The following is a 25,860-nucleotide window of genomic DNA, read 5'->3' on the forward strand; positions in this document are numbered from 1 at the left end:
AAAGATAAAGAGAATAATATTTTGTTTTTAGTGCTCCTGGCAAGGAGTGCACGTAGGAAGTTTGAGTATTTGCCTGAATTCCCCTTATGTGCTACTGGTGCGCAAAGCTCTGTGCTGGGAGCGCTAAGGAAAATCTGCGGCCAGCATTTGGTTACCAGTTTCTATGTCAGTTCTAGCTGGTGAATGGGAGTTATTTTCAGTTACATACATGTGAAAGCTCTGACACACTTTGCTCCTCTGTTACTGTTGCAGTGAAGGGGAAGAAGGGCTTCGGGCTTATTATTGGAGTAAATTCTCAGCCCCAGAGGATATAGCACACTACATCAAAAATGCAACCACATCTAACTTACAGCGAGTCAATGGCAAAAAGCTGAAAGTGCCTGCGCTGAACTCTTCTGAAGAGATATCTTCCATCGAAGAAGATTTTGATGTTTACACAGTTGAGCTGTTTGGTAGTATTTCCCTTTGCACAAAACGAAGATTTACGCAGTAAGTCAAGTGATTCTGTGTTATGTTTCTGTGTGTATTCTCTTCAGAGCTCACTGTCTTTTCAACTTTTTGCAGCTTCAGGATCTGAAGAATATGACTTGACAGTAAAGTCAGGTAAGGATTTTTTAACTTACTGATCCAATTAGGGTATACCATTGACAGACATAAATAGATATTAATTCCTATTCATGGGTCCTCCCATTGTTGTTATAAGAGGGTAGATTTCGATTTCAGGACGGTTTCAGGTGGCTAATGAGCCGCCTGATTGTGTGAGCATAAGGCCTGACCAATTTTGACAATCAGGCCTCGTTTGCATCTCATTGGTGGGTGGCCCACGCATTTGCAGCGGTCACAGGCAGCCCGCCCAATTGGGGAGCAAGATTTCGACTGGTGCCAGCACAAATTTAAAACGTGAATACATCTCTTAAAAAGAGGTGTCATTTCACCCAGAGCAAATTGTGGCTGGTGCAGGGATTTATTCATAGCAGCATAGGATTCTAAGGCAAGAGCTCCTAGGTTCAGCGACACGGCGGTGGAGGTCCTAGTGGAGCAAGTGGGGGCATGCAAGCAGGTCCTCTTCCCCTCAGATGGGTCCCTAAACAGACTTGACAGCAAGCCTGGATGGAGGAGGCTGAAATGGTAAATGCTGGACCATCATTGCAAGGACAAGGGTTCAGTGCTGCAAGAGGTTCAACAACCTGACCAGGACACCAAGGGTGAGAATGATGTCTTGCTGTCTCAGTCTCTCTGCATTATACTTTGCCACAGCAGGTTTTGCCCCCATCCCGGCACTCCAAACTCTTCTCTCTTCCACTCCACATGCTTCTCCTCCAATCACCACTGGTCACGGCACCATCTCTCCTCGTTACAATCACACCCTCACCTGCCACTGATGCCTGCAGAACAGGCACAAACAGCAGACTGCGTACACCAGGTCACACTGCAAAGCCTTTTATTCTACTGCTAACTGCTTACACATTTCTCACTGCAGCCACTCTCTTGCACATGACCACATCCACATCCTTCTCCCAACTTGTTGCTCCTCCCTCTCAGCATGCACACTAGATGAGGATGCCTCACGCGGCTGAACAGCACTTTACAAGAACCACGCACTAACTCACTTCAACTCTTATTGCAGGACAAACTGGCTCACACAAGAGGGGGAGGCCCACCCTGCATCCAGGCCCACATGCAGATGGAGGAGGAAGCCATGCTCATTAGTAGCATGGCTAATGGAAGGCAGCTGGAGGATTGTTGGCAGTGGCGAGACTGGAGGCAGCGCTCATCAGGGTTGTCTACTTTTTGATTTTATCTTCTTGCTTTCCTTTGGAAATCATACATTCAGGCATCCTAGTCCTGCCTAGCATTGTCAGTCATCTGATGCTACATAATGTTTTCGTGCCATGCTGACCCTTGTCCCTTTCCCATATCTCTAGATTCTTTCCATCACTCGGACCTACAAGAGAAGACATGGAGGGGGACAGCCCTCCAGAAGGAGCTCAGGCACTCGCTTCATCCCTCGCAAGCACCAGCATAGAAATCAACACCCCCATTGGGATAGATAGTGAGCTAGAGTGGGATGCGAAAGGTGATTCACAGAGCACAAGTAAGCAGGAGCAGGGGCCAGAGGAAAGGGAAGCCGGAAGGCAAGCCCGGGTCCTAACTTTGTTGAGGAGTATAGGGATGCCGACTTCAGAGGCCCAGCCTACAAAGGAAACTGCTTGATATGCACCAGCAATTATTGGAGCTATTGGACAGCCTGCCTAGGAGTTGCTATTGAGTGTGTGAGAGTATGGAGGAGTACAATTCCAGCTTGTACAGCATTCTGGCCAGTGGCATTGGCAGGTAACAGTCTACCATGGAGCGGGTGGTCACCTTTGTGGATGATGTAGCCAGGTCCTCTGCACAGGAGTCTGCCACCAGCTCTTGCAGCTTTTCGCTGGAGACTCAAGATATGAGTGTTTTAACAAATAAAGGAGCATTGTAGCTTTTATTCCCATTTTAAGTTATTTTTCTCCCTTTCTCTTTTAGGTCTCTCTCCTAGCTGAGAGTGAGCTGCTCCCAGACCTTTGCCTGTGTCACTGTTGAGTCAGCCAGTTCTTCAAAGTGATCCAGGTGACTTGCTCACTGATTTCTCTCTCTCTCTATGGGAATGTGCCTGGCCTCCTCTTGGTACCTCGCCATAAAGACAGGGCCGAGAATGAGACCTCGCTGTATATAGAATTGCAGGTGTGAACCCATGTAGTAGGATTGCAAAGTACAGCACTTTGGAGCACTAACACATTATGCCACTGCATTACCCTGCTTCATCATGGCTTTAAGAGCATGGTGCTTTGGTCAAGTGTTCAAGCTCACAAACATCAACCTAGTTATTACCCTTTTTGAAACATTCTATCCGTTGAATTTGTTTTTCTCCAATTAATATGCGCCTTTTCATGTTTAATCTTTCCATCTTGCCAGCGATCTGAGAAATTTATAGCACAGTCCATATGGCTTTCTATCTCTATCTATTTATGAACAGTAAATTGTCACCTTTGACAATTTAAAAATGTTTCCACTGATTTATCTTCACTGTCTATTGTGCGTATGCAATAACTGCTTAATTTGCTTTGATATAGACAGCATAATAACATGAACATAGACATATTTTCACTGAAGAAATAGTATAGCTGTAAATTTTAGTTGTTTAATATAATCTCCTGTCTGTCCACTAAAAATTAATGAATATTGCAATATATCCCATCAAACTTTCTTACTCATTAGAAAGTTGTCGTCAGTTATCTCCAGTACTCCGTTTCCATAGTTTCCTACAGATTAAGTAGTCATTGCTGTTGGTGGGATCTTGTTGTTTGCAAGCGGATGCCACATTTGTTTAACAGTGATTGCACTTCAGAAAGAAAGCAATATGAAACACTTTGAGGCATTTCTCAAGAGACATGCTAAACAAATGCAAGTCTTTTTCTTTGAGATATTAGGTTGGTGACTGTTACAATCATGCTGCTGTGAGCATATAAAATGGTGACTTTCATCCATAACTGTAATATAAAAACAAAAAAAAATGCATTTCTCTCCTTGTTTATACAATTATTAATTTTGTACCTTATCAGAATTGCAGTGTAAACAATTTTAGAAATGGTTTGTCAGTTGTTTGAACAAGTTTGCATACCACATTGTTTTTAACAATGACTTCAGCCACTACACAGCTCAGTAGTGAGTTTGGCAATAATCCAATCAGTGCAGTAATCCACTTTATCAATTATTCTAAGTTAAGCAAGTCATTAAATAAAAACTGTTACTGATCTGATTAAATCAATTACAGAGGGGCTGAGTAGTTTCACTATTTAATGGTCTTACAGTTCAAGTAACTGGTAACACCTTTGTCGGTTTCAAGCACCGATTGCTGTGAGACTGAGTATCAGTACTTTATAATAGTCTGAGGGGAAAAAAATCCATATTACAACTGGGGATTAGTTTATACAACCATTATATTCTGCACTGAGAACAAGAAACCTAATTGCGTGATAAAAGCAGACTGATATGGATTCTGATGAGAACTGATAACAAATGTTTACTAACTGAAATCTTAATAACTGATGGAGTCTTACTGTTATGCTGTTGGGTCATATTTATTATAATGTTATAATAAATATCTTTGTGATTATTGGTAGGGGTGAATAGCATATACTCAAAATGCCCTATCTGCAGACTAACCTTTTCCTTAAAACTACTTATGTATGGAATTCGTTGACAAGTTTTGTATTTTATAGAAAAATATAACCGTGATTGTGTGCTAGAGATTCTTAGTAAGTTGCTATCTGGTTAAGAGAGTATAAATTGCGTTTACTATCATTGGGCAGTAGATGTATCTTTAGAAAATCAATAAATGGTTTTACCATCCCTCCTTCACTTTTCCATGACTTAGATTCCCCTGCAGGTCATGCAGCTGATGCTAGCTACAAGCTCCAGTAGCATGTGACTTTGTGCAGTTAAGAGGTGATTAGTATCCTTTTCAAACTTGGATATCAAACTAAAATCATGAAAGACTTCAAAATTCAGTAACTTCCAGGATACTAGACAGTTCTTAATCCATTAATGGTTCATTCTGTCACGACTGTTATATGAATGTCAGTGAAATGATCCAACTATACAGGTTCTTATAAGTGCGGAAAGGATGCACTCATTACAGTTCATCTTTACAACAAAAAAAAATTGCCAGGAAAGTTGTAACTTTTTGATGTAAAAAACGAAGATTTTAAATGGATTAGTAAACAGTGCTGTGTATTTTATGGAGGATTTTTTGTCAAATTTCATGATCTTTGCAAAGCTAGAAAAGTCAAATTTCAAGGGTTATGTGCAAACACAACACAATATTTTGAAATTCCAGATTTTCCCAATGTGTACAATTAGAAACAAAAAAAACGTGATTGCAATTACTCACTTTATCTTTTTCCAACTAACAGATTTATTTTAAAATTATCTTTATAAAAATGTATCCCAAAATCAGATTCACATTCTGCTATGCCTATGCAGTCTATTGTGAAACAAATCTGCATTTGAATAAAACTGTGCTTGATATTATCAACTTGGGAATACCAGCCCTGAAATTCCAGGGGTGGGGGGAGCTTCCACCAGTCTCCTACCATAACTTCAGTGGAAGACTGGCAGAACCCTGTGGAATTTCAGACCCACCTTCTCCACTTACGAGGGAGTTGATTATTTATAAGCAATAGAAAATTGTTTCTTGCCTAGTAATGTGTCTAATTTCATAGCACACAGAGGACACGATTCCGAAACTCAAGCCCTAAGCAAGGTTAGAGATTAAAAAACATTCTCCAGGAATTTCCTCGGCTGTTCTTCCCATCGGCCGCTATTACTTCAGCAGAAGATCAGCGGAAACCTTGTTTGCAAGTCTATCCGTGGTTTCTGCCGAAGTCAAGGAAATTCCCGGCTATTATTTCCCACAGAAATTGGTTATTTGGGTCAGTTGACACTTTTAAAAAGGAACTAGATCAATATTTGTTGAGAAGTGGAATTGTGGGTTATGGAGCTATTTAAGAACAGTGCGTGACTTTTTTCATGGGAAGTTATGGAAGAAAATTAGTGTTCCCTAAAGCGGAAGATCAACAGGTTGTATGGGAGGGGAATCCATGATAGAGTAATCATATAGGGACTGGATTGGGCTGAATAGCTTTTTATTGCCCTGGATTTTCTTCGGTTCTTATGTTACTTTTTAAATAGGCAAACACTGATGAATTGAAATAGCTTTTCAAAACACTGATTAATATTATGGTCTGTAGGAGTTTTTAGTATAGGTTGTTGATTTCTGGATGAAAAGACTGTAACCTTCAGACAGCCAGTGTGTGCAGTGTCTGAGTGGGACTTGGGGTTGGGTTTGGTTGGTCTGTGCTGAGCAGAGTGAAATAAATGCAAGATAAACTAAACCTGATAGTGGGCAGGAGTGCACAGTTTGGCCAGTTTCCTAGAGTAGTGCACCTCTGAAAGCTTTGTGTGAATGAACAAACCAGCATTTGTAAATTGCCAAAAGGAACAGCACCTGGTGAAGAAGTTAGTGACTTTACAGGGTCTTACAAATTACATGGAATCATCAAACCTTTCCCAGGCTGTGAAAAATGTGCAACTCTACTAATAAGCTATTCAGATTATAGATAAATTCTAAAACTTGGCCTTTTTTTATAGTTGCAGGGCAGTGTGGCTTCTTAGATGTTTAACAATTATAAAATGTAAAAAAACAAGGGCATTCAACTTTGTTGACAGAAATCATGGTATTACTTGTACCTTTGCTTATAATACCAATATTTTCATTTATCATTTTGTTTTGGATACTGTAGTAAACCTTTTGCCGTTTTAAACTATCTTTGCAAAGTTGAGTACATTAAAAATTACGATTGCAATTTGTCTATTATACTGTAAGATTTGCTTCTCTCATTTTGCAGCAATTTCTTTTGATCTATATGCAAAACCAGGCAACAATCGGACACTGACACTAACACGTCCAAAGAGATCCTATTACCAGTGGCGACTGCGAGTTCCAACAGGCCATATTGTACACTTAGTGATCCTGACCCTACATGGGGCAATTCCAGGAAACTGTGCAATCCATAAATTATCAGCCTATGACTTCCTGCTCCCTGTACAGAACAAAATAATAACACGGTAAGACTGCAGACATTTGGTGAGCTTTACTACAGTGCAGATAGACAGTACGTTTATGCCATGATGGTGCCTAATTTAACTTACAGTATTAAACAGCCAGTTCCTCATAGGTTTAAATTTGACATTTAATCTTCATCTTTTGACTGTTGGTGTTTGATCAAAAATTGGTACAGTGGTGTAATGAACATTTTGGATTAGCCTGGGAGCTAAACTTGGACCACCTGGTCTGGAAATTTTTCTTTGGCTGACCATACAGCAGTACCCAGTCCAGCTTTTGCATCTGGAATTCTAAACAAAGCACTAAATGCAAATACCTGGAATTTCTTTGGGGATTCTCGCAATTGGCCACCGTAAGGGACGATCAACGGAAACCCCAGATAAATGCGCAGACGGGGTTTCCGCTGATCTTCCGCTAAAGTTACAGCGGCCGATCAAGAGAACCCCCGAGAAAATTCCCAGTGAAATTGTTTTTAGAAGACCATGCTTGAATCCTGTGGCTTTTTATATGGAGCTTGACTGTACTATCTGGCCACCTGCTTGTAGAACTTTCATCATGTATAGATCTGTTCCACTGAACTTTTTAACGGAAACCTTTCATGTGAAGGGAACATGAAAAGTTTCAGACAGTAGATTGTCTGACCACTATATTCAGGCATCATTGAGAATAGTATTGTAAGAACTGCCAACTAAATTAAAAAGATGTGCTCTAGGTAAAAGTTGTCCAAAGAGTGTTATTGTTAAATGGTCATAGCAAATATAGTTCAGGTTAGATTGAGGTTACGTTTTGGATTTTTTAGTTTAAGAAACTTGAAAGCGAAGAAATTCTTAAATCCAAAGATAATTTTTCTAAAATACAAAAATAGGTGAACTTGCCCAAATAACCTGTAAAAATAAGTTTATAAATTGCATATTTTTATGTTGAATAAACAAAAATCATGACTTAAAAATATATATTTTTTCAGGTGGTGTGGCTCGCCTGTGACTTGGAATCCTCCTGTTATCAGATTGACTTCATCTGGCAATGTGATGTTGGTGACTTTTTCATCAAATGTACCAAGAGATAGTGCAGTATTTAAAGCATATTTTGAAGCTATTCGAAAAAGAGGTAGAGATGCAGAAAATTGTTTTTCAGAAAGTATTTTGAGCTATGTGACTAACATTAGATCTTTTGGCTTTATTAAAACTTAAACCTTAAATTGGACCAGTGGATGATCCAAAAGCTTCTTATTTGTGCGTGGGCAGCTGAGCTTTGCTGATAATGGCAGAAAATGGACTCAGCCCAACTGGAGTTTGGCTTTGGTTACTGTACCTGATTACCTAACTTTTAAAAAATTCATTCATGGGATGTGGGTGTCGCTGGCAAGGCCAGCATTTATTGCCCATCCCTAATTGCCCTTGAGAAGGTGGTGGTGAGCTATAACTTTCAGTACAGCAAACTGACAAATGCAGCTCGTGTTTTTAAACATAAATATGGTTGACTGATGAAAGCATTAGTAATGCTAATAATTTTTAAAAGACTAGTTGATCTCCCATGGTGAGGTACACGGTAATTCAGAGAATGTTATCATGCTCTTACTTGTCTCTGATGTCCTTGTTTTGCTGTTTTTCTCTGTCTCTCCTCTCTGCTTCTCTCCCTCTCTTCTGCTTCTCTCCCTGTAACTCTTGATTTTGCTTTTCTCTCTGTCTTCTTAAGTTCTCTCTGTCTTTACTTTTGGGTGGGAGGTGGTGGCTGGTATTGCATGGTGTGGCAGAGAAAGGAGCCACTAACGGTTGCTGGCTGCAGTGAAAATGTGACTCTCAGTGGCTCCCTGCCCATCCCCTCCCTCAATAACTCATGCTTCCCTCTAGCCACTACCTCCCACCGCCAGAGATATTCTCACCCTCAACATGTTTCCCTCCTCCCTTTTCCTGTCTGTCTCCCTCAAAGGGGCCTTGTTTGCTTTCAAAATTCAACTTGTTCTTTTAAAAATAAATTTTATTAGAATGAGGAAGGATGCTAGGTGTAAGGAATTAGTAATTATTTTTACTAGCTGTCAGCAATCACAGTTGGCTAATTAGTTGACTTCAGAATTTAACAGTGGTTTATTTTTTGAAAATTGATCTAACATTAACATGAAGTCTCTCTCTCTCTCTTAATCTCTTAACTCTTTCAAACTCCTTCTCTCTCAACCACTCTCTTTGGCCCCAGTCTCTTTCTATCTTATCCCCTTCCTCATAATGCACTTTCTGAAGCTTATAGAACATGAAACTAAATCTACAGAGGCTTATTTTCAGAACAGTAATTTTTTGTCTCATTCTCACACAAATACACTGAGCTTCTCGTTAAAAAAACACATTACAAATTTTATACAGATAAAGCTTTTGAAATTTGTCCTCATTTGAAAAAAACCCTACTGAGTAGAAAGTGCTAGAAGCTAAAGAAAAATATTCCATAAGTACCGCTGATTGAACGATACTGATTCATCTTGGGAAATTAGATACATGCACACGCTCAGACTGCACAATGCAAATTCAACTTATAAATTCACAGCACTGGGGAAAAATATAAAGGTTCAGCCCAGGCTTTTGGGAGAGGGTGAGGTCTTAATCTAAAACTTTTGATGAAGGCATTTAAAGACACAAAAGACAATTCAGGAGATAAATGTAATCATGTTAATGTGAAACGTGTAATTTTTGGGAATTTTTATTTTGCTTAAATCCTTATTTTGCACGTTAGAAATTGCAATTACTGAGAGATAAAAAGGTGGCTGAAAAAATTCATAATGCATTTTAAGCAGTTTATGGGAGCCCAGTGGATTTACTGTGCAATCACTGGATGATGTACTCTCACTATAAAAAGCAGCTATAGTGTTGACAAATCTATTAGAGATTTTTGAGGGTGTAACTAGCAGGTCAGATAAGGGGGAACCAGTGGATGTAATATATTTGAATTTTCAAAAGGCATTCGATCAGGTGCCACACCAGAGGTTGTTACACAAGATTAGGGCTCATGTGATTGGGGGTAATATATTAGTATGGTTTGAGGATTGGTTAATGGACAGAAAACAGAGTAGAAAAAAACAGGTCATTTTCCGGTTGGCAGGTTGTAACTAGTGGGGTGCTGCAGGGATCAGTGCTTGGGCCTCAGCTGTTTACAATATATATCAGTGACTTAGATGAGGGGAACGGGTGTAATGTATCCAAGCTTGCTGGTGATACAAAGCTAGGTGGGAAAGTAAGCTGTGAGGAGGACGCAAAGAATCTGCAAAGGGATATAGACAATTTAAGTGAGTGGGCAAGAAGGTGGCAGATGGAGTATAATGTGGGAAAATGTGAAATTATCCACTTTGATAGGAAGAATAGAAAAACAGAATATTTTTTAAAAGATGAGAGAATAAGAAGTGTTGGCTTAAAGGGATTTGGGTGTCCTTGTACATGAATCACAGAAAGTTAACATGCAGGTACAGCAAGCAATTAGGAAGGCAAATGGTATGTTAGCCTTTATTGCAAGGGGGTTGGAGTATAAGAGTAAGGAGGTCTTGCTGCAATTGTACAGGGCTCTCGTGAGACCACACCTGGAGTTCTGTGTACAGTTTTGGTCTCCTTACCTAAGGAAGGATATACTTGCCTTTTGGGGATGAAACGAAGGTTCATTAGATTGATTTCCAGGATGAGAGGGTTGTCCTATGAGGAGAGATTGAATAGAATGGGCCTACATTTTCTGGAGTTTGGAAGAATGAGAGGTGATCTCATTGAAACATATAGAATTCTTAGAGGGCTTGACAGGGTAGATGCTGAGAGGCTGTTTCCCTGGCTGGAGAGTCTAGAACTAGAGGTCATAGCCTCAAGGTAAGGGGTCGACCATTTAGGACCGAGATGAGGAGAAATTTCTTCACTCAGAGTGTTGTAAGTCTTTGGAATTCTCTGCCCCAAAGGACTGTGGATGCTCAGTCATTGAGTATATTCAATTCTGAGATCGATAGAAGGGAAGCAAGGGATATGGGGATAAGGCGGGAGAGTGGAGTTGAGGTCGAAGGTCAGCCGTGATCTTATTGAATGGCGGAGAAGGCTCGAGGGGCCATATGGCCTATTCCTGCTCCTATTTCTTATGTTCTTATGTTATTATGTCACACAGTGTGACATCTTTAACATTGAAACGGCCTATCACAGCACCAGCTACAGGAATAACGTGTACTGCAGGTACTTATAATGAGCTTTCAATGAAACACGTGCCTCACATACCAAACTTAACATGTAACTTGTCAATTTCCCATGGTATTGCACATGGTAAGTCAGAGAATATGATTTCTGTCTTGCCTGTTTGATGTCTTCATGTTGCTGATTCTGTCTGTCCTCTTCTGCTTCTGTCTTTTGCTTTCTCCTCTCTTTGCTGTCTTAACACTGCCCTTAACTCTTCTTTTTGCTTCTCTCTTTTCTTCTTTCCTTTTAGATCGTGCTGGTGGGTGGTATGGAGTGGCGTTGCGGGGAAAGGAGCCAGCAATGGCCATAGATCGGAAATATGACTTCTAACTTGGTAATATTAGGTACACTGCACATGCTCAGACTGCATAATCTAAATTCAGCTCACGGAGTTACAACCCTGGATAAAAATATTAAATCCAAGCCCAGGGAGAGACTGCAGCCTCCAAGTAAAAGCTTTAATGAAGACATTTAAAGAACAAAAGGCAATCCAATGGATAAATGTAACCATGTTATTGTGAAATGTGTAATCTTTTGAATGTTTTATTTTGTTTAAACCCTTATAATGGATATTAGAAATTTTAGTTACTGGTTCAAAAAAATGGTGGATGAAAATTCTTTTTCAGAGAGCATTTAGAGTGATTGATGTGAACCCAGTGGCAATATTGCACAATCGCAGGGGGATATACACTCATTATGAAATAATGCTTTTTGTATGTCACACAATGTGACACTTTTAACATTGAAAAGGTCTGTCACAGCACCACCTATAGGAGCTACAGGTACTTAGAAAGAGTTTTCAATAAAATGTGCACGTCACGCACTGAATTTAATATCTAATATTGTGATCAGTGATTACAAACAAGACTTTCTATGTACAAGGGGAAATGTATGCAACAGAAAGTTCCCATTCTCTGCTATAGCATTATTTGCTTTGCATTTTATATGATTTGGAAGTATTAAGATTGTAAATAATGATTAATTCCAGCAATACTGTTTCTTTTTAATCAAATACAAGTATGTTATAATGATAATGGTTTACATCACTTATGTATAAGAACATAAGAAATAGGAGCAGGAGTAGGCCATGTGGCCCCTCGAGCCTGCTCCGCCATTGAATAAGATCTTCGACCTCAACTCCAATTTCCCTTCCGAACCTGTATGTTCAAAGCTAATGATAGAGCCATTCCAGTTATGGCTGCAGGAATGTAGACAGATGTTGCAGCTCAGTTAGGGATGGTGACATGAGCATCATTTTATTTGCACTCAGCTTCTGTTTGGAGTTTCTAACTGGGATCATAAGCCATGGATGCAAGAGGTAACCCTAGTCTCCCAACAGCCATCTGTTCATTTTCTTGGGACTGTCAAATATTGCAGGCACAATGGATTGCTACATAATAAAAGCACTATGAGTGCTCCTTTGACAATGAACAATAATAAGAACATAAGAAATAGGAGCAGGAGTAGGCCATATGACTCCTCAAGGCTGCTTCGCCATTCAATAAGATCATGGCTGATCTTCAAATTCAAATCCACTTTACCTCTCGCTACCCATATCTCTTTATTCCCTTAGAGTCCAAAAATCTAACGATGTCAGCCTTAAATATACTCAACAACTGAGCATCCACAGCCCTCTGGGGTAGAGAATTCCAAAGATTCACAACTCACTGGGTGAAGAAATTTCTCCTCATCTTAGTCCGACCCCTTATCCTGAGACTAGGACCTCTAGTTCTAGACTCTCCAGCCAGAGGAAACAGCCTCTCGGCATCTACCCTGTCAAGCACATAATGTATCTTATATGTTTCAATGAGATCACCTCTCATTCTTCTAAACTACAGCGTATAGGCCCATTCTACTCAATCTTTCCTCATAGTAAAATCCTCTCATCCCAGGAATCAATCTAGTGAACCTTAGTTGTACCGCCTCTAAGGCAAGTATATCCTTCCTTAGGTAAGGAGACCAAAACTGTATACAGTACTCCAGATGTGGTCTCACCAAAGCCCAGTACAACTGTAGTAAGACTTCCTTACCCTTGTACTCCAACCCCCTTGCAATAAAGGCCAACATACAATTTGCCTTCCTAAATGCTTGCTGTACCTCTATGTTAACTTTCTGTGTTTCATGTACAAGGATACCCAATTGCCTCTGAACACCAACATTTATTAGTTTCTCACCATTTAAAAAATATTCTGTTTTTCTGTTCTTCCTACCAAAGTGAATAACCTCACATTTCTCCACATTATACTCCATCTGCCACCTTCTTGCCCCTCACTTAACCTGTCTATACTGCAGACTTTTTGTGTCCTCCTTACAGCTTACTTTCCCACCTAGCTTTGTATCGTCAGCAAACTTGGATACTTTTCATTCGGTCTCTTCATCTGAGTGGTTAATATAGATTGTAAATAGCTGAGGTCCAAGCACCGATCCTTGCGGCATCTCACTGGTTACAGCCCGCCAGCCTGAAAATGACCCATTTGCTCCTACTCTCTGTTTTCTGTCCATTAACCAATCGTCTATCGATGCTAATATATTACCCCCAACCCCATGAGCCCTTATCTTGTGTAACAACCTTTTATGTGGCACTTTATCGAATGCCTTTTGAAAATCCAAATATACTACATCCACTGGTTCCCCTTCATCTACCCTGCTCGTTACATCCTCAAAAACCTCTAATAGATTTGTCAAACATGATTTCCCTTTCATAAAACCATGCTGACTCTGCCTAATCACATTATGATTTTCTAAGTGCCCTGTTACCATTTCCTTAACAGTGGATTCCAGCATTTTCCCAATGACCGATATGAGGCTAACTGGCCTGTAGTTCCCAGTTTTCTCTCTCCCTCCTTTCTTGAATAGCGGTGTCACATTTGCTACCTTCCAATCCACATGGTACCGTTCTAGAATATAGGGAATTTTGGAAGATCACAACCAATGCATCCACTGCAGCCACCTCTTTTGGAACCCTAGGATGTAGGCCATCAGGTCCAGGGGATTTGCTGGCTTTTAGTCCGATTAATTTCTCTAGTGCTTTTTCTTTACTAATATTAATTACTTTAAGTTCCTCATTCTCATTAGCCCCTTGGTTCCCCACTATTTCTGGTATTTTTTTTGTGTCTTCCTACTGTTTAACGTCTCTTCCATTTTCTTATTCCCCAATATAATTTCTGCTGTCTCAGCCTCTAAGGGACCCAAGTTTAATTTCGCTACTGACTTCCTTTTTACATACTTGTAGAAGCTCTTACAATCTGTTTTTATATTTCTTGCTAGTTTACTCTCATATTCTATTTTCTCCCTTATTATCAATTTTTTGGTCATCCTTTGCTGGTTTCTAAAACTCTCCCAATCTTCAGGCTTACTACTTTTCTTGGCAACGTTATAAGCCTCTTAGCCAACTTGCCCCTCATACCTATGTAATTGGCTTTATTTAAGTTTAAGGCTCTAGTTTCGGACTTAAGTATGTCACCCTCAAACTCAAAGTGAAATTCTATCATATTATGATTACTCTTCCCCAGAGGATCCTTTATTGTGAGATTACTAATTAACCTTGTCTCATTACACATAACAAGATCTAAAATAGCCTGTTCATGTAGTATGATTTTAATTGTCTCAAGGTCAATTGTGACAATTCTGAAAAACAAAATACTTTCCACTTACTGAGGAATATCAGTAAGAAAGATAAAAAGACCAATGCAGAGGCACAGAAGATTTAGCATTTCCCTTCATTGGTCCAATAACAGTTCCCATTCAAGTTCAGAAGAGCCATACTTAAAATATACTTAATATGGAAGCATATTACCTTTCTTCATATTTTCACTTGTATGTGGGATTGATGAGCTTAATGCTGAGGAGAGACATTGTGATAAACAGCCATGTCCTCTGTGATTTTAGCCTGCTGTGTTATCCAACTATGATGTATGCAATTGTAAACTCTAAATACCTATTTTGAGATAAAATTTTTTTTGATTCTTTCCCTCCCCAGGTTGTGGTGGTAACCTCATATCCTGGAATGGCTCCTTGAGCTCTCCCTATTATCCTCGTTACTATCCTCCCAAAGTTGACTGCACCTGGACCATCGCTGTGAGTAGTAATAAGATTTTATTCATTTAAATTCTCCGTCTGCAATTAGCCTTTCAGCTGAGAGGAAAAAGCCTAACCTATTGCTTCTCGTGAAAGACAGATCTAACCAACTATGCCTCCAATATAAGGGTACACAGAACTAAAACTAAAACTATCTGGAGGTGAAATTGTGCTTTTGAACCATAGTTTTAAGTGTAGTACTGACTAAGAAGTGGTTTGTCTTTCATTTTGAAATCTTTTTGTTACTCATAAACTAAGGAAAGGACTTGCATTTATATAGAATCTTTCATGATTTCAGGATGTCCCAAAGCACAGTACAGCCAATGAAGTACTTTTGAATTTTAGTCACTGTTGTGATTTCCAGCACCCTGAAACTTGGATTTTTGGAAAGCCTGATCTAGAAATTGTTTGTGTTCTGCTTGGAATGGTGGCAGCCATAGTTGGATATTTAAATGTATTTTCTGAGTCACACTTTACGCATATTTAGTGATCATATAAAGTCAAATATATGAATGATTAATTGAAGATAATAGCTGTTATCTTGTTCCTTAACAGACGCCTGCTGTCGGATATATTATGGCCATTTCTGTTATTGTTTTGGAAATCCAAGAGAGATCCCAAGGTTCAAGCAACTGTGATAAGGACTGGTTGGAGATTGAGGGGATCAGGTAAGACAAGCAGATTTTAGGGTTGTATTACTGTGCCTGAAGTACCACACCTATTTTGAAGAGAGACTATCTGATCTAATTGGGGTCTTTAAAATGATAAAGGGATTCAATAGGGTAGATACAGAGAAACTAGTTCCTCTGGTATGGGAATCCATAACACGGGGGCATAATCTTAAAATTAAAGATAGGCCAGTTAGGAATGAAATCAGGAAGCATTTTTTCGCACAAAGGATAGTGGAAACTTGGAACTGTCTCCCCCCAAAAGGCTGTAGATGCTAGGTCAATTGAAATTTTTAAGACTGAGATCAATAGATTTTTGTTAGGTATCAAGGCAAGTGGAGTTGAGGTTCAGATTTGCCACAATCTAATTGAATGGCGAAACAGGCTCGAGGGGCTGAATGGCCTACTCATGATCCCATCTTCCTATATTCCTATCTTATTATGTTCTTATGTGCTTTGACATCCTTGATTGTTGGTGGATCTCTGTTGAACAGAAAGGCGGTGGGTAGAGTATTAGGTTCTTTCTGTTAACAGATATTACAAGCTGGAAAGCCCTCTGAGACCTGAAAATGTCTGTGATCTGATCACTGAGGTCCCTAAGTAACTTTGTTGGGAGTAGCATTTCAGTTATTGGGCAAACCTGTGCATATTTACCTTCATCTTTGAGACCCAGCAGTAAACAAGGGTGTAGCTTGGCATGATAATAAAGCTTATATTTGTTTTGCAATAGCATTGGAGCAGATTAAGAAAGACAAAAGCTGACCGTATTTCGGCCCTATATTAACACCCCCCAGAAAAAGGTACGGCTAGCAGATATACCTTGTATTAAATGGTTATTTAATAGGAAATTAGTGAAATTACTGTCTGTCACGTCTGGGCTTATAGCCTTGAATCCAGCCCAGACTGATAGGATGAATCCTTCCTTGTGTTAATGGCTGTAAGGGTGTGAAGCAGATTGAGTCACAGGGATATCAGCTAGTTCCTGCAGAACCGAAATATCCAAGATTCATTACTAATTGGCATTAAATTAGCAATTTCACCCAGAAGCAACAAGGATATCTGGTATGGGAAATGGAAAGTCACATTGGTGCAATAAGGCATATTAAGTGGGGTGTTAGCATTCACTTGAATTGCAGATATTTATGTTAGGCAGTAATGTTTCTACCAGTGTGCCGCAAAATATTCAAAATTAGCCGCTCATCTGCCTGATGTGTGTATACACATCTCCTCGTTCACCTGATGTTTATTACTAAACTTTCGTTGCTTCTTCCTGCTTTTGAGCTCACAGTGACAGATTCAGGCAATAGTAGGAAGCAGGACTATACCAGTGGCCCTTACAATCAGTTCCAAGTAATGTTAATAGATTTGTTCCAGAATGTGATGAGATAGAGTTAGTCCAATAGCAATGCCTGAATCTCTTGTTGCATGGTCAAGGGCAAGCTTCTTAATTTCACACTAACATTTTTCAAAAAATGTGGAAGGTGAGCTGCCATCCTATGTGAGCCTCATTACCTACTCAAATACTGTGCAAGCTAGTAATGGGCCCATTCCGAACCTTGCAATTCCTGAGAGGCAGCAGAAACAATAATGTGCATTTATATAGCGCCATTAGTGTACAAAAAAATGTTCCAAGGCGCTTCACAGAGGTGTAGCGAAAATAACAGATGCTGAGCCAAAGAAGGCGATATTAGGAGGGGTGACCAAAAGCTTGGTTAAAGAGGTGGGTTTTAAGGACTGCCTTGAAGGAGGAGAGGGAAGTGGAGAGCTGGGCTTTAGGGAGGAAATTCCAAGGATGAGAAATTCAAATTTGAGGCACTGGGGGATCAGAGCGAATGTAGGTCAACAAGAATGGAAGTGATACGCGAGTAAGACTTGCTTGGGATGGGATACGGGCAGCAGAGTTTTGAATGAGCGGAAGTTTTTAGAGGCTGGAGAATGGAAAGTTGACCAGGAGAGCGTTGGAGTACTTGGGGTAGAATTTAACTTTGTGAGGTAGTGTAAAACGGGTGATAGCAAATCAGCAGACAGTATTACATCTGTTGGTCAATGGAAATAAAAACCGGTAGAGATAAAAAACAGGCAGCCAATTCGCTATCACCCATTTTACACTATCACACAAAGTCAAAATCTACCCCCTTGAGTCTGGAGGTGATGCAGCAGATGTTCTGAGGTAAGGTAAGAAGTGGGTGATGTTATTGAGATGGAAGTAGGCAGTCATTGTGATGGAAAGGATATGGGGCCAGAAGCTTAGTTTAAGGTCAAACAGGACGCTGAGGTTGCAAACAATCTGCTTCAGCCTCTGACAGTGGCCAGGGAAAGGGATGGAACCAGTGGCGAGTGTATAGAGTTTGTGGTTGGAGCTGAAGACAATAGTTTCGGGTACTTCCTGATGTTTAGCCAGGGAAATTCTGGCTCTTCCCAAGACTGGAAATGAGATCAGCAGCCTGACAACGTAGTGGCAGTGGAGGGGGTTAAGATAGTTGGTGGAGAGACAGAGCTGGGTGTCATGGGCATACTTGTGCAAGCTGACCCCATGTCTGCAGTTGATTTTATCAACAAACATGATGTAGAGGAAGAGAAGAGGGCCAGGGGTGGATCTTTGAGGGACTCCAGAGGTGACTGTGTGGAGGTGGGAAAAGAAGCCATTGATAAAACGAATCTGGCTACAATTGGATAGTTAAGAGTGGAACCAAGCGAGGGCAGTCCTATTGAGCTGGAAACGGAGGAGAGGCATTGGCGAAGGATTGTGTGGTGAACGTGTTGAGGAAGATGAGAAAAAGATAATGCACCACCGTCACAAAGAATGTCATTCGTAACTTTGGCTAGGGCTGTGAGGAGCGTAGAAACTTGATTGAGGGATTCAAACAGGTGGACGTGGGAGTGATGGGGACAGGTCTGAGACACAACACATGTTAATTGACCTTGGAGAAGAAAAGGAGGTGGGCGATGGGGTGGTGATTAGCAAAGACACACGAGGCAAGGGTGGGTTTTTGAAGAGGGGCATGATGACCGCGGTTTTGAAAGGGAGGGGGGATAGTTCCCTAGGAGAGGGAAGTGCTTACAGTATCAGCTAGCATGGGGCTAGGAAGGGAAATTGGGTAGTCAAGAGAGAGGGTGGAAAGCAGCATAGGCAGTTGAACAGATATCTTGGTGTTGAAGAAATCCATGAGCTCGTTGCAGTGTTGTCAGAGGTGAGGATATAAGGGACAGGGGAGAGATATTTAAGGAGGAAGTTGGTAGGAGCTTGGGGTCACATGCCCTCCAGGCTGACCCTAGAATAGTGGGTAGTTGTTCCATAAGAGAATGAGGTCCAGTAGAGCTTGATGTGGTTGAGTCAGCTCTGGTGGTGGATTGATCAGCTAGCTGTGCCCCTTGGAATTGAGGTAGTGAAGATAGAGGCCATAGCAGTGGGAACAACAGGAATGGGAGACGGGAAGGATTTCCTGGGGTGAGGCCATTGAATGTAGGGATTAGGGGGCAAATAAACAGGTGCAGGCATATTGTGGTCAATGGAGGGCCAAAGGCTAGGCAGTTGGGAGTGTGGTTGTAAACGATTAGGGAGAGAGTTTTATATGCCTGTATAAAATGATTACATGGCTATCTGGATCTTTTGGACTTCAGGGTGTCAGCCTTAGCTCAGTGGAAGGTTGTGGGTTCAAGTCCCACTCCAGAGACTTGAGCATATAATCTAAGCTGACTGAGGGAGTGCTGGACTATTGGAGGTGCCGTCTTTTGGATGAGATGTTAAACTGAGACGCCAGCTACCCTCTCAGGTGAGCATAAAAGATACCATGGCATATTTAAAGACAAGCAGAGGAGTTCTGCCTGGTGTCCTGGCCCAATATTTATGCCTCAACCAACACCACAAATACAGATTATCTGGTCATTATCACTTTGCTGTTTGTGTGACCTTGTTGTGCACAAATTGGCTTCTGCATTTCCTATATTACAACAGTGACTACGCTTCAAAACTACTTCATTGGTTGTAAAGTGTTTGGGACATCCTGAGGTCATGAAAAACACTATATAAATGGAAGTCTTTCTTCTTTCCTGGGCATGTCAGAGGAGTCCTGTCTTTAGTGGCTCTGCTTCACAAAGAAGGTTGACAGACAGCAGTGCCATCTCCTGGAGGCTGTAGCAGCAATGCACTGGTAAACCAGTAAAACATGTAAGGAATATTAATCAAAGGTTGTCAAATGAATCTCTTACCTCTTTGTCTCAATTGCAGATCAAAGAACTGGCTGAAGATTTACCACCATATCTAAGGGTTGTTAGATAAAATTTCAGCTTGCCTAGAAACTATATTACATTATCCAGTCGAGAATAGATTCACAATTACACAAACCAAACAAAACAGATCTTTTGGCGATGCAGCACACTATTGACAGGTTAACAGAATATCCTGATAAGCTATTAGCTTCATACTATCCCGTCCTTCCAGACTATTTGTGGTGAAATTCTGTCACCATCTGAAACACTCGTATTCATTGCTGCTGATATATTTGAGGTTAATCTCCATTCACAGTTGTAGTATTCCCCTTTTCTTGAATCATCTTCTAGTTCTGGTTATAAAAAATATAACTAATATTGCTGTTTTGTACACTTTCTGTCGGCAAATATATCATTTGTTCTGGATGTAACAATTTTTCTTGCTCACTTATTTCCTACTGAAGTAACTGCTAGTCCTGATAATCATTCTTGCTGCATTGTAGAGCAAGGATAGTTTATAATCAATTTCAGCTTTGAAGAAAGAGCGTTCAGCAGTGAATACAGAAATAACGATTGTTAGAAACATATCCAGGCATGCAATACAAACATCAGGAAAACTGAATAAAAGTTCATTTTTTTCCAACTATCAGCATTATTGCTAGCTGTTTCATTGTTGATGATTTCATTATTTTGGATTTCAAGTATGATCGCAGCGATAACAACTGAGCTACGAAACTTGGAGAAAGGCCTGCAGCATATGTCGCAGCCAAAGTCGAAAACAGGCCCAGATGAATTTCTACCCCCTTGAATCTATTTTATGGGGTCTAACTGAAATATTAACCATCCATCAAATAGTTGGGCATATGGCTTGATTTAACACCTAGCAATAATCAGGTACATGGAATAAGGTAATAGCAGACAGGCCCAAAATAACTCCAAAGTTAAAAATCATTTAAAGCAGGGAGTAATTTGAGCTATTTTGTAGGGATGCTAAATACTGCATTTACAGCACTGAAGTTTAATGAATTGCATTTAATCACATCTTTGTTTTTGTAGATACTGCAATCGAATAACTGAGGGTGGCTTCAGCAAGATTTACGGAAGATCTGTTAAAATTAAGTTTTACTCTGATCAATCAATCACCTACAAAGGATTTTACCTGGAATACAGAGCTTTCAGCTATGAGGATCGTAAGTCAACTTGCTATTTTGAATTATTGATTTGCAGGAATGATACTTTTTTTCGTCTTTAATAAAATAAGGATATTTAGTAATTTAATTTATCCAAAATACATTGGCCTAGAATATCCATATTGTTTTTGCCATAATTTCAGCATATAATTGGGAAGTAACTTTTTTGGCAGCAAAATAGGGCGGAAAGCATTTTCCTGCTCCAAAGTCAACCCCCTTCCCGAATTAACTTATATTTTTTGGCCCTCCCTGCAATCTGCCTTCTGAGCTAATTTAAATATATTATAATGAGGGCCAGTTGCAATGCAGCTCTGAGTTTCCTGCTTCTACATTCGCAAAGCATTGTTTCTGAGCCTGTAAAAATTCAGTAGCGATTTCTGCAGCAGGCAGCAACTTTGTTTTTTTGCATTCTGCCTATACAATCTCTGTAATATTAGCCAGGGTGCAATACAAGTGTGTATTCATCGGGTGACTGGTGTACTTTACAGAGAGCTAGGGAATGCAGCACTTTTAGGATCACAGCAAGTCAGCAGCGAGATAGGGCCATCCAGTTTTATGGGCTTGCTGGCAATCTCAATGCCCAGGGTGGCACCCACGTTGCTTTGTTACCTCCTACAGAAAACCCCCTCAACTACCTCAACAGAAACAACTTCCACTCCCTGGATTGTGTGTGACAACATGCAAAGGATTCTACGCATCAACACAAAATTTGCTGGAAATTGCATTCATCCTGTCAATGGATAGCTTGTGCAAGACAATGCCCAGTCCTAGATCCCATGGATACTGACAGTGGTCTGGACAGCAGAGGAGTACTGCGACTAGGCTTATGCCTCTACCAGAGTGGTCATTGAGAGGGGAAACACGTTCACCTAGATTTTCTGATTGGGTATGAGTAATTTGTGACCGCATAACCCATATTGCACTACCCTCGGACAGATTTCTGGAGTCAGCCTAATTATAGTATGATGGGCGAATTCCAGGTGTGGGAAATGCCTCTTTTGGGCGTGTGTCCATTGGGGCCACAGGAAGTCATGTGCTCCTGCAGCAGCTTAAAGGGATAGGTATCCAGAAACTTGAAGCTGGCAAAAAAAAATCTTTTGAGGCAAAAAATAATCTGGAATAAGTTCGTTGGGTCTCAAAACAGCCCATTTCTCTGATGTGGCTGGAGGGATTCTTCTGAAAGAACTGTTAGAGGAGGAGAGCCCTCTTTAGCACTGAGCACCACTGGCCTCCAAGAAGAGCAGCCCAGGGAATGGAAGGAGGTTACCTCCAGTGTGATTGATTGCCACCGCCACAAAACCAAGCAGATGGAATCAGTGCAGGAAAAAGCTCAGCAAAATTACTTCGATCAGGCGAGAAATGAGAACCCAACCTAACCGTACATTAATGAAGTGTACTTCAAACATGCCTGGCACTTACAATTACAATTTTTTACAGTCTTAAACTGCTTACAAACTTTACCATTAATGCCCCTGAAGCAACAGGGTGCTCTTTCTACTCCCAGCCTTCATCTCAAACTTATTTGAGGTAGGGAGGGAAGAGGCTCGTGTGGAGCATAAACACCAGCATGAACCTATTGGGATGAATGGCCTGTTTTTGTGTTGTACATTCTATGTAATGTAATTATTCTTCCCACGCATCCTTCCGTGCATTCGACCTAAAAGAATCATCCCATCTAATGTAGCTATTGCACATACATGCCGTCACACATACTACAAGCCGCATGCCAACATTTGGATATTACTTTATCTTATTTTAATAATTGGAACTTCTGACTTCTTGTACCTTTCTTCTTAAAGGGAAGGAGGCCCGTAACAACTGAGGGAGATCTATGACAGGTGGTAGACCCCAAAAAGACAGACCTCTTATCCTGTATAAGGAAGAATCTCCCAAAATTTGGGAAGGGAGACTGTAGAGGGTGCCCGAAATGGGGAAGTAGGAGGGTAATCACCACTTCAAGGTTTGGTATCAAGTTCTGCTGCTTTTCCTTCTCGTGCAATTCTCTCATTCACTAACTGTTAATAAAGCATATATCCCATTAACCAGATCATCTCTGGTGGCCTCTCTGTATCCATGGTCTCAGTCATTAACAAGGCTATCTCTGACAACTTCCTTGTCTTCATTTCCATTCACATCCCCTAACCTCCCTTACTCCCATTATTCTCACCAACTGTTCATGAAACAATTACCCCCCACCTCCCTCAAAAACACTTAATAAATTCCATCCCCCTTTGGCCCTCCATCCATCTTGAAATCTCTGCTGCTGTAAATTTGCTTTACTTCCTTCATCTTGATGCCTCATTCATATCAAAACAATCACTGTTTCTCGCCCCCATCTCTCTCCTGGTACAGCTGCAACCTCTTCTTTCAAGTCAAAGGAACACAAACTCCTTGTGGTAGCGCGTTCCACATTCTTACCACTCGTTGGGTAAAGAAGTTTCTCCTGAATTCCCTATTGGATTTATTAGCAACTATTTTATATTTATGACCTCTAGCTTTGGATTCCCCCACAAGTGGAAACATTTTCTCTACGTCTTCCCTATCAAAACCTAGAATTATCTTAAAGACCTCTATCAGGTCACCCTCAGCCTTCTCTTTTCTAGAGAAAAGAGTCCCAGCCTGTTCAGCCTTTCTGGAAGGATAACGACATCCTCTCAGCTCTGGTATCATCCTTGTGAATCTTTTTTGCACCCTCTCCAATGCCTCTATATCCTTTCTATAATGTGGAGACGAGAACTGTGCACAGTGCTCCAAGTGTGGTCTAACCAAGGTTCTGTACAAGTTTAACATAACCTCTCTGCTTTTCAATTCTGTCCCTCTAGAAATGAACCCTAGTGCTTGATTTGCCTTTTTTATAGTCTTATCAACCTGTATCGCTGCTTTTAGTGATTTGTATATCTGTACCCCTAGATCCCTTTGCTCCTCTATCCCATTTAGACTGGCCTAGTTATCAGTTGCCAGATCTGGCTTGATCATGTCAAGTATTGCCAAGCCTTACTTTTCTTAGCCAAAACAGCCAATTACTTCAGGATCTTCCTGATGGATAAAGACAACCATAGGCTCCTTTGTTTATAACCAGCCGCCTCTTTAAACACCTTTCCTCTGCCCTTTCTACCCTCACGTCAAACATCGTGCAAGGAGCTCATGGATTTCTTTGTCTCTAAGATCGAGACCATCGGCACAGCTGCCTCTGTCACTTCCTCCCCTTTTTGTCCCCAGCCTCTAACCTCTCCCCTATTTCTTTCATACCAACCCTACACCCTCCTTTTTTCAATCTACCCCACCCTGCCAAAAACTCCCATCCTTTGCTACTGATTTCATCCCCATTATACATGCCGTCATTTCCAGAGTATTCCATTGCCCTTCTTGCTGGCCTCCCATCCTCCTCCTTTCATAAACTTTAATTTGTACAAAACTCTGCCATACATTTCCTGTCCTACAATAAGTCCCATTCATGCAGGCAGCCCATCTTTGCTGACCTTCACTGGCTCCCTGTCCCCAGCGCATTGAGTTTAAAATCTTTATTCTCATCCAAAAATCCCTCCATGAGCTTTGCCTCACCCTAGCTCTGTAAGCTCTGTTAGTCATATAAGCCTTCCCCAATGCTCTGTTTACTGACTTAGGCTTTCCAATAATTCCCCTCCCCACCCAGGTCAGTGACAGTACCATTAGCTATCTAGGTTCTACTCTCCGGAACTCTCTCTGGTGACCTCTTTGCCTTTCTACCTCTCCACATTTAAATACCTTCTCAAAACTCATCTTTCCAACCAAACTCCCCATCATCTCTCCTAATATCTCTCTTCCTGGCTTGACATCCATTTCCATTTCCTATGGCAATCTGTTACATTGAGTTACATCGAAACTACAGCACAGAAAAAGGTCATTTGGCCCAACAGGTCCATGCCGGTGTTTATGCTCCACACAAGCCTCCTCCGTCCCTACTTCATCTGACCCTATCAGGATACCCTTCTATTCCTTTCTCCCTCACGTGCTTATCTAGCTTCCCCTTAAATGCATCTATGTTATTTGCCTTAATTACTCCTTGTGGTAGCGCGTTCCACATTCTTACCACTCGTTGGGTAAAGAAGTTTCTCCTGAATTCCCTATTGGATTTATTAGCAACTATTTTATATTTATGACCTCTAGCTTTGGATTCCCCCACAAGTGGAAACATTTTCTCTACGTCTTCCCTATCAAAACCTAGAATTATCTTAAAGACCTCTATCAGGTCACCCTCAGCCTTCTCTTTTCTAGAGAAAAGAGTCCCAGCCTGTTCAGCCTTTCTGGAAGGATAACGACATCCTCTCAGCTCTGGTATCATCCTTGTGAATCTTTTTTGCACCCTCTCCAATGCCTCTATATCCTTTCTATAATGTGGAGACGAGAACTGTGCACAGTGCTCCAAGTGTGGTCTAACCAAGGTTCTGTACAAGTTTAACATAACCTCTCTGCTTTTCAATTCTGTCCCTCTAGAAATGAACCCTAGTGCTTGATTTGCCTTTTTTATAGTCTTATCAACCTGTATCGCTGCTTTTAGTGATTTGTATATCTGTACCCCTAGATCCCTTTGCTCCTCTATCCCATTTAGACTCTTAGGGCAGCATTTTAGCACCCGCTATCGGGTGCGTTCCTGGCGGGGGGGCCCCGAAAATCGGGAAATCCCGTAGCGGGACCGGAGCCCGCCTCGAACCCGTGCACTTCCGGGTTCCGCACTGATGCGCCGGCGTGTGCACGCAGCCCCCGCTGGTGGGAATCCCGCAGGCAATTAAAGCCAGCGGGATGCAACTTGAACGTATTTATTTTGCTTGTTCAGGTCATTAACTGACCTGATTAAGGGATTATGTGAGGAGGGGTGGGATTTTAGAGCAAACTGG

The 25,860-nt window shown here is 41.0% G+C and overlaps 1 protein-coding gene across 1 annotated transcript in view; it reads left to right on the top strand.

Annotated features, from left to right (window-relative positions):
- The window catches only part of LOC137326837 (suppressor of tumorigenicity 14 protein homolog), an 83,355-nt gene that overhangs the window by 14,022 nt on the left and 43,473 nt on the right, over positions 1–25,860 (top strand). Inside the window, exons 5-11 of the mRNA XM_067992217.1 lie at positions 253–489; positions 1,926–2,095; positions 6,444–6,663; positions 7,626–7,768; positions 14,822–14,919; positions 15,475–15,587; positions 20,853–20,986. Of these exons, the coding sequence (XP_067848318.1) occupies positions 253–489; positions 1,926–2,095; positions 6,444–6,663; positions 7,626–7,768; positions 14,822–14,919; positions 15,475–15,587; positions 20,853–20,986 (1,115 nt within the window). The remainder of the gene's footprint in view (positions 1–252; positions 490–1,925; positions 2,096–6,443; positions 6,664–7,625; positions 7,769–14,821; positions 14,920–15,474; positions 15,588–20,852; positions 20,987–25,860) is intronic.

This window comes from Heptranchias perlo, chromosome 11, assembly GCF_035084215.1.
Source record: "Heptranchias perlo isolate sHepPer1 chromosome 11, sHepPer1.hap1, whole genome shotgun sequence".
In the NCBI taxonomy this organism is placed as follows: domain Eukaryota; kingdom Metazoa; phylum Chordata; class Chondrichthyes; order Hexanchiformes; family Hexanchidae; genus Heptranchias; species Heptranchias perlo.